Source organism: Dipodomys ordii, unplaced genomic scaffold, assembly GCF_000151885.1.
Source record: "Dipodomys ordii isolate 6190 unplaced genomic scaffold, Dord_2.0 Scaffold82, whole genome shotgun sequence".
Lineage (NCBI taxonomy): Eukaryota > Metazoa > Chordata > Mammalia > Rodentia > Heteromyidae > Dipodomys > Dipodomys ordii.
In genome coordinates, this window is record NW_012267298.1 from 5,698,877 (window position 1) to 5,709,045 (window position 10,169).

The window sequence follows — 10,169 nt, forward strand, 5'->3', positions numbered from 1 at the left end:
GCACCACATAAGCAGAAAAAGCTGGAAGTGGTGCTGTGTCTCAAGTAGTATAGTGCCAGCCTTGAGCTGAAGAGCTAAAGGACAACACCTAGGCCCAGAGTTCAGGCCCCATGACCTACCAAAAAAAAAAAATTCTTAACACTCACAGAGGTGAAACAATTGTAAACAAAAATCAGGGACTCTCTGTGGAAGAGCCTTTAAAAATGGCCCATTTAGCTAAGGCTGCCAAGTACTCATTATATGCCACACAGTGCCCTAATAATGTTGGCTATCTTAGCCTATAAATAACTTTGTGAGAAAACAATCGTTGGTGTCTCCTTTTATACAAATACCAAGACATTGAGAATCAGTCCACTTGGCCATAGTTAAATGGTAGACAGAAAATTTGACTCAAGAGCCATGCACTAAATCTCCACACAGTACCTTAAAAGAACAGTTCTTTCTAGATACCTGAAAGATGATGGTCTAGAAAGAGAAGCACATTTGGGGTGGCCTCACTGAAGTAAAGCCTCCCCCACCTATTTTTCAGGGAGCTTATGACTATCACATCTGATGGTGTATGATCATCACATTTATCATCATTAATAATTTATCTTAAACTTATAAACCGTCCTATATATATATATATATATATGCTCCCATTGATCTGAGGGCAGTTTAGCTTTTGGGGCCCCAGTCTACTCAGTTTTTAAAAATGAGGGTTCGTGGTTAAATTAAAGCTTCTCTCAGCAATTAAATTATTCAAGTAATACTAGTGTTTACCAAGGGATTCTCTAGCACCATCTGGGATGCAATAGTCAGCAGATTTGGAGGTTTCTGGGAGCCAAGAATTATGACAAACACAGTGTCTAGTCTGAATTCTGAGCAAAACTGTCACTTAAAATTCCCAGCTCATAGTAAAATAATACCTGGTTACCATAGAATTCCCTTTCCCCACTGTGGTTATTTGAAAAGTCCTCTCATGCTGAAGTCATCAGGCAGAATTCAAAGTCAGATTCTGTTCAAGAAGAACAAAGCATGTGTTCAGGAAGAAATAAAAAATCTTGTCAGGAAGAATTTCCTTGACTCCTTCAGACCAAGAAGACAAAGTGGTCAGGAGGAAAAAAAAATAGATTCAATGAGTACAAATGGCAAGGCCCACTCAGGGAGCCGCAAGGGGGCTGAGCATTACTCATTAATGGAAGCATCACCAATTACCACCCATAGACTTGTCCAGGGCCAAATTGTATAACCCTCCGCTCATGAGGCCCCAGGGGAACTGGCAACAACCTGACTAGTGGAACCCACGTCCAACTCCTCCCCACGTCCCTGGGGACCCAGATGGTCCTTGCCTCAACCCAGAGCAAGGCATTGCTCAGCAGCTGGTCTGCGCTCCCAGGGAGGCCCTTGCTTTAGGAAACGCTGTTGTTTTTGCAGACTTCTACCTCAGTGGCACAAGAGCAAGTGTGAATCCCAGAGAAGTCATTTCACTTGCTAAATAAGTGCCTAAATGCCCACGGGTGGAGAGGGACTGAAAAAAAAATCCCATTATTAGGATTTAAAAGAGTGCTTAATTTAGGAATATGCTGGAAGCAAAAATTTCAGCTTTCTCACAGCTCTGAAAAGGCCTGAAATACTATGCCACTAATTAGTGATTGTGATGGACCCAGCTGTGGAGATTAAAATCTCGGGAACTCTTAGATCTGTACAATTAGGACCGTTCTTCAATGCCCCATGCATAAAAGCTGGTGGGTTTTTGTAACAACCTTTTTTTAAAAAAAAAAAAAAAAACTTGAACAATGTTCCAGAGTTTCTAATTTCTGCTAGAGCTAAAGATGCCGAAAATAATTATCTGAAGAAATATAGAGCTTTTGTAAATCTTCCAAAAATGATGCAAATTTAGGCTTTTTACATCCTAAAAGCCAATTTTCATGTACCATGGAACTAGAGGCAACTACACTACCAGGGTTTCTCAAACTCAGCAGTCCTGAGTAGGTCTTGTAGAGCTGTCCTTCTCATGGTATGATGGTTAGCACAATCTGCACCCCCAGGACACATGCACACACACACACACACACACACACATTTGTGATAATCCAAACTGTCTTTCCAGATGGGATAAAATGCCTCCTTTTGAGATTCAACACACCACTATGGAAAGTTAACTCTGACTTTAAAGCTCATCTCTGGACTCCCAGGGAGCACATGGGGTCAGGCACTTTCCCTGTGTCAACTAACTTCATCCTTTTCCTTCCAATTCCATTCGCACCTATTTTTGCATTGTGGGGTACATTATCACACTACTGACAACAGCACAGAAGCTCTCACTGAATGAGCGTGTCTCCCCTGGTGAGCACAGTGGTAAGCACATTATTGCCTGCAGCCCTTATACCAATCCAGTCTTCTTTGCAGCGGACAAAGTTAAGATTCAGACATGCTAACTGACTTAACTATTTTCATATACTAAGCATCAAAGGCAGAATTTATAGCCAGGTCTACCTGATGCCGTGTTCGCTCAGTTCTTCATCTGACTAGTAGACAAGTTTATTTGTGTGCTTAGGGGATTGGGATAGACTTAGCAAGCCCACCTAGCTGTGAGTCCAAGCCACATTCTTCAAGGAGATTTATCAGTTATAGTACTGAAGTACAGGTGATTGGGTCTGGTTGGGGCCATCTTGGCCACATGGTGGATGGTAGGGTCTGGCATCTTGTCTTCATGCTGGGAGAAGGTAAAGCCCCTACCTTCCACGTGATGGGTGTGCCTGAATCCCTGGAGGCAGGGGCGGGGACTTAGATGATAGTCTAGTGCCTGAGACTCAAGTTTCCTGTGACCCTGCCTCCTGACCCCATTGAGGTGGGAACCAACATGGGCACCATTATGCCATGCCATGTGTCTCCGTGTTCTTGTCTCCTGTCTCCTGGCTCTTCTCCGGTCACCACGGCCTCCCACTTCAGCTCTCCACGGGAGCTGAATTGCTGTGTTGGTATTGTGTTTGTTCTTTCTTTCCTCTCTGGCCTTTGTGGCTCAGTTTCCTAACCGTGTGAAGTGTAATTTGCTGGCTGCTGGTCTTTGAGACAGGCGTCCACCATGCAGTGGCTGGCCTTTTAATAAAGACTCCCAAATCGACCTCTCAAAATGTGGCCTCTTTGTTTGCTCTCCCTAAACAGTATTAATATTTTAGTCTTCAACCACCAGATCCCTGTACTTATCAATTTCCATCCAGACTGGAACCCCCTCAGAACCCAATGTAGAGCCCAACGCCTTGTGCTTGCACAATACAGCAGAATTATATGGCAGTCACAGTGTGTGGGAATGTGACAAGGACATGGAATCTTACATAAGCCGTCAGCTTTGCACAGTAAACCATGACAAATACACAAATTATACCTTCCTGCCTTTCAAGCTTCTAAAACATAGGATAGATTAAAGTGTTCCTCACTTTGAACACATCTCCCAAATCCCTATGGAGATTCTTATATGCATCAAGAATTATACAAGGAAACATCTCTCACACACCTACTGTGTTTTCCTACATCACTTTTTTGGTTATTGTCATCCCTTAAGAATAATATAGCATTATCCAGTGTTTCCCCCATGCTAAACGTTAAAGGAAAATCATGATCACAAAGTACTGAAACTTACCAATTTTTCCAATGAGGTTATTCTGAAGATAGAGAATTTTTAAATCCCGGCACCATTTGTCAATATGTTCTAGTTTTTCTATTTCTTGTTGATGCAAGGAGAGTTCCTCCAGGGAAAAAATTACACACTCATTGTGCTCAGCATTCCGTCTAATAAGATCTTCTGTGACTGAAAGACAATTTGCTGCATATTACATTTCCACTCCATTGTTCACTGAAGTCCTATTATGTTATTAATGCATGGAGTTTTCTGTATAGTGAAATGTAAATTCTTCAGGCCCAAGTGATTTTTCAAATGGGAAGACATCAGGGAAATCCTGCCTTCTTATGTTTTGGTGATGCCAAAACGTAAGTCAGAGAGAAGAAAGAGATGTGAGAATTCCTGAAATCATACTTGTTTTCATATGTGTGCTATATGGATAATGGATGGACAGAGAACTGATGAGAATATTTATATGAACTCATATGGTGGTGCCATGTCAAACTGGATGCCATCCACTAACTGACCTGAGACAGAGAAAGTGGTGGTGATGGTGGTGGTGGTGGTGGTGGTGGTGGTGGTGGTGGTGTGTGTGTGTGTGTGTGTGTGTGTGTGTGTGTTTACTGTGAGCCGACAGCTTTGTGTATGGCAGGCATGTGTTCAACCATTTCAGCCTTTTCCCCCATCTCAAACTATTTGTCTATATTTGGGGGGGGGAAGTCGCTCCAGATTCCTCAGACTTCCTGAATATGCAGCCTTATCTAGCTGAGTTCTTCCTTAGCAATCCTGCTGGGCGCATCTACTGCTACACCCCTAAGAGATGGGTTTGTCTTGTCAAAGGTTTGTCTCATGTGGTAGGAGCTGGGGGAGCTAGCAATAAGTTCTTGAAAAGACAGACAAGAGAGTAAAATACCATGCATGAAGAATGTTCCATTGCTCCGACCTTAGGCTCAGCTGACAGGCAGAGATGATTCTGGAAAGGGGTTGCCAAGGAGACTGAAAGGTGAGCCTCTCCAGCCCTGGCTTGCAAGAAATCCTACTGCATGCTGCCCTCCACCCTCAAATGCCACTACCAGCTGGTGGCATCTCTGCTCTACTCAAGGATGAAAAACAAAAAGGCCTTCCTATAAACCATCTAAGGGTTTGTTTTCGTTTATCCTTTTTTGTGGTACTGACGGTCAAACCCAGAGCCTCTATCGCTAGGCAAGGGCTCTACGACTGAGCTACCCTCCAAGCCTCCAATGGTAATTCTAATAATTTAATCTTTGTTGACAATGAGTGATTGCAATCAGCTTGATATAGTAAGTGTGCTATGTAAACCAAAATAGATTGTCTTTATCTGCCATTTATTTCTTTTTTCTGTTAGCATGCACATGAATTAAGGGGTTGAGATGGTACAACTAAAATTATCGGAGCTCTCTTAATGGGACTTGGTCATCACTACTACAGATTAGACCCTCAAATCTTAATGGCATATGCATGTGCATATACGAATTTATCACAGGGAAGTGGCTTGTTAGACTTGCTGTCATAGACCTTGGAACCCCTGGAGTCAGAGGGAAGCCAGACTATGCAGCCAAGCCCATGGTGCAGCTGTTTCCAGGGCCATGGATTGCCCGGATGTGTATATGACATGAGGGTTGGGACACAGGGAAGGGAAGGGATGAGTGGGCCAGAGGACCAGCTCTTCCCAAGCCACATGCTCTGATATAGAACTCCAAAGAGTCAGAGAAACATATTTTCAATGCAGATTTTTGGATTTTGAAGAAGAAATATACCTCAGTGGACAAAGATGCACTCTATTTAGCAGTTTGATTTAATTTGTTACATTCTTGCCTTCGACTCTGTTCGAGGCTTAGTTTGGCATCCATATTAATATGGACCTCCCAAACTTGAACCCCTACAGGAGCTGCCATCCAGGGTTGAGCTGAATGTGTTCAGGGGAATTCTGGTAGCATCTTAAGCAGCATCTAGCCTCTGGCCTTGTATGGACATATGGGCACCTGCACATGCCAACTAGCTCTATGCATTAAACTATCAGAAGCTCCTTTTAGTCTACCATCAAAGAAAACTTTTCTACCCTATCCAAACCTAAAGGCTTATAGGAGTGGCAAAATTCCTACTCCTATCAAATATCCTTCTATATTCCTGGCTACATGTCTCAAAATTCAAGAAACTCATCACCGTGCTATTGTGTGTGTTAAACTGATCACTTTCATGTAATTATTGTCTTTCCTTTCTGAGTCATATAGATATTAGGAAAAATTATATTAATCCAAATCGACTAACCAGGAGAATTAAAATGGTTAAAAACTATTAGCTTAAAGTGATGCAATGAAGAAAGCTTCCTGAATATGGAACACACACACACACACACACACACACACACACACACACACGAGACTAGGGGCTTGACAGTCAATCATCACACAAAGGTAGCTCAATATCAATAATTATACACAAGAGACATTTTAAAACATGGAGAATCACAGAGGAAGGTAGAATTGAGATGGTATGAAAGTACTCATGGTTCTTTCCTGATCTCTACACTTACAAGAAACTACTGGGTGGCATGCTGTTTTATAACACCCACAAAATTACTGGTACATAATACTACTTCACCTGTAACAACAGCCATCAATGTACAACCCAGAGTCCCCAAGAAGAAGATGAAAAAGAAGAAATGAATAAGAGAGCTACCCAGGGCATGGAGATCATAGTGATCACACTTTTAGATCAGAGAGCATTTTGCAGTTTTGCATACAGTTTCATTGAAAGCAAACCTTCTCTAACACCAGGATCACTGTCTACCTTTAGAAATCCTACTCCAAATACTGCAGCACTGCCCTCATGTAAGGTATTTTAGGTTTATGAACTTCTTCACAAGCATTAAGGTGACATTGTAAGACTATTTCAAGACGGTATGCAATGCCTGTTAGATGCTATAGAGAATAGTTTCATTTTCTTATTTTAGAAAATTTCAAATAATAGAAATACCAGTGGATTCTGAGAAGTGTCTTATCTAGCGAAAGTCAAAGCAAATAGCTGCGTGACTGGAGGAATGAGGAATATTGACAAACACAATCACCAATATATACTTATATCCATGGTTGAGCTGATTGATCATCCCATGTTTCTTTTTCAACTCTTCAACACTTATCAATAAAATAACAGTGAGGGCAAAGAGCCTGAACTGACTGTTACTGGTATATTAAATGTTGTCCTGCTACATTTACTTCCACAAAGTTCAGTCAGCTAAATTTTGGAAAATTCCAAAGTCAGCAATTCAGTGTTCACTCTTTAGATTTTTTTCATGTTTTGTAAGCTGTCCCATCTTTCTGAGTGGATTAGAATAAAACCAACCAACACGTGTCTATATCAGATTTATCAACATCTTCAAACATACTGAAGGACCTAGCAGATACGTATGCACTTTGATTAGTATGTACACACAGATAATGAAGATTTAATGCAAACAAGGAATTACAAATAGATGAAGTTTACTTCTTGTAGCATGTAACTTTTTCCCATTATTTTCAATAGAAACTTTATATTTAAAAAAGGGAGTGAAAAATACATTTTCACTGCCTTTACTTAATGATTTGGGGTGATCTTGATGAGCATCTGAAGCTACCTTGCTCCTTAATCCAGTGATAACTTTTAAAAACAGTTGATGGTTGATTGGAGGATGCTACTGTAAAATTGCCAAATGCTCTGAGCTGGTAACTGATGTAACACTAGCAAAGTGAAATGCCCCTTGGTAGAGGGAGTGGCCAGTGCAATGGAGTTGGAAGAGGGAGGTCAGAGACCTGAACTGTATCTTGAAAAAGAAGTAGAGGTTCACTCAACAACTGAGGAACGCCATCCCAGGCTACCTGGAGGATCCGATGGGCTGCCATAGCCTGGTGCTGGGGCTCACCTCCGTAATATTAGCCACTCAGGAGGCTGAGGATCACGGTTCAAAGCCAGCTCAGGGCAGGAATCTTTCTTGTTGTTCTTTTTTATTTAAAATTTTTGTATTGTGAAAATACCATACAGAGGGGTTACAATTACATGGTCAAGATAATGAGTACATTTTGGGCTTATAATGTACTATGTGATTTTTTTGTTTCTTTGTATGTTCTTCCCCCATGGTATAACCCCTGTTGTCACTGTGTTTGATTCTGGTGTCCTGCATCTTGTATATACATTTTTTCTAATTTGGGGAGGGGAAGGGACAAAATGCTGAAATAAGGATACAGGATGACCCATTGTAACAATGAGATGTACAAGACACTATGTTGAAAATGAACTTTACAACTTTGGGGGGGGAGGGGGGAGGGGGTGGGGAGGGAAGGGATGGTAGGGGAAAAACGAAGGAGGAGGTAACAATGCTCGATAGGAAATGGACTCATTACTTTGAGCATGTAACTATAACCCCTCTGTACAGTATCTTTACAATAAAAATACATTTTTAATATAAAAAAGACTCTTATGTGCAATTAACCACCAGAAAATCGGAAGTGGAGCTGTGGTTCCCTGTGGCAGAGCTCCAGCATTGAGCGCAAGAGCTCAGGGGCGGGGCCCAGACGCTGAGTTCAAGCCCCAAGACCCACAAAACAAAAGAACTGAAGGTGGACAGACTTTGCTAGCAGCTATGAGCTCTTCCACCATGGGCCTTGGCGTCTCCTCCGCCCAGGCAGCGTCCTTCCTTGGGGGACAGCCCGGGTCAGGGACGCGGACTGGAACTGGCATGGAACGGCGAAGCCAGACCTTCACCCCGCCATGGACAAGCCGAAAGGTCCACAGCAAGTGTAGCAGTCTGGGGTGGGATCGCTGCGGCCTTTGCTAAGATATCAGCCCCCCACTTTCTGCTTGCTTGCTTCCCTACGCACCCTAGACCATTCCCGACACACCTCCTGCAACCACATCCGGGGTCTGGCGGTCCTGGGCCCTGCTCTCCACCACACACACACGCACACACGCACGCACGCACAGGCACACACACGCCCACACGCACATACACACACGCCCACACGCACATACACACACGCCCACACGCACGCACAGCACACACGCACACATACACACGCACACGCGCACGCACACGCACGCACAGCACACACGCACACATACACACGCACGCACGCACACGCACCGCCCCGGTCTAGTGGTCCTGGGCCCTGCTCTCCATCACACACACGCGCACACACACACGCACTCACACGCGCGCACACACACGCACTCACACGCGCACACACGCACGCACACACACACGCACACACATGCACAGGCACACACACACACTCACCGCCCCTGGGTCTAGTGGTCCTGGGCCCTGCTCTCCACCACACGCACACGCGCGCACATACACACGCACGCGCACACACACACGCACGCGCGCGCGCACACGCACACACATGCACAGGCACACACACACACACCCCGCCCCTGGGTCTAGTAGTCCTGGGCCCTGCTCTCCACCACACGCACACGCGCGCACACACACGCGCGCACGCACACGCACAGACGCACGAGCGCACACACACGCTCACGCACACACGCACGAGCGCACACACACCCCGCCCCCGCCCGGGCGGAGGCCACGGGGACCCCGGGCCGACAGTCGTGGTCTCGGGCTGAAAGCCAGGGTCCCAGGGAACCCAAAACGAGACGGCAAGGGGACAAGGAAATCCAAGGAGCAAGCTGGGGGGGGTCGCTTACTCCGGCCCATGGCGCCTCCCTCGGGGGTTCGCGGATCCCCTGAAGCCCCAGGGGACTCGGGACTCGCTTCCTTGCTCAGCGCCTCCGCGTCCTAAGCCGGGAACCATGGCAACCGGGACGCTACGGCGGCCGCGAGGGGCGGCGCAGCGCCGGAGGCGAATACGGTGAGCACGCGGGGCGGGAGGCCGGTGGGGGGCGGAGACCGGGGCGCCCGGCCCGCGCGGTGCCCCAGAGTCCCCGAACCTGCCCTCTAGGCCTGGCTTCCTTCCTTCCTTCCCCATTCCCCCCATGTCCATCCTCTTCCTCCTCCTCTTCTTTCCCCTCTTCCTCCTCTCCATCCTTTCCCTCCTCTCTCCTGTTCCTCTTCCTCCCCTCACTCCCCTCTCTCCCCCTCTCCTCCCCTTCAATTTTTTCCAAGGTGTCCAGAGCCTGGTGATTGAATTCCACCCCCACTTTATTCTCTGGTGGTGCTAACTGGAGCTTTCTTAGCTTCAGTTCCCAAATCTGTAAGATGAGCACAGTACTAACCTCAAAGAGACCCTTGTAAAGCTTTAATGAGATGAGTGATGAAAGACACTTTTTAAAAAAGCCCACAGACTTGACATAAAGCTTGTCACTGTTATAGTTAATCTCCTTAAAATTACCACCCAATACCCATTAACTTCCTGCCTACAAAATTTCCCACATCATCATCCATTATCCCTCCCACTTTCCCTACCCACCACCCTCCTGACTGTAAAGTGTAGGAACTGTTTGCCCACAAGCCCATCGCTTCCTTAGGGATCAACTAGTGCCTTCGTCCTCCAAGGTTCAAAATATATCCTTACTATATGATGCTTCCTTGGAGTTTGTGTGGTTCTTATTA

General features: G+C 45.3%; 1 protein-coding gene across 1 annotated transcript in view; it reads right to left on the reverse strand.

The window, feature by feature from the left end:
- Positions 1-9,373, reverse strand: part of Lrrc6 (leucine rich repeat containing 6) — a 76,403-nt gene extending 67,030 nt beyond the window's left edge. Inside the window, exons 1-2 of the mRNA XM_013025174.1 lie at positions 9,305-9,373; positions 3,623-3,790 (exon numbers count right to left, since the gene is read on the reverse strand). Of these exons, the coding sequence (XP_012880628.1) occupies positions 3,623-3,790; positions 9,305-9,314 (178 nt within the window). The 5' untranslated portion in view covers positions 9,315-9,373. The remainder of the gene's footprint in view (positions 1-3,622; positions 3,791-9,304) is intronic.
- Between the last annotated feature and the right edge of the window lie 796 nt (positions 9,374-10,169).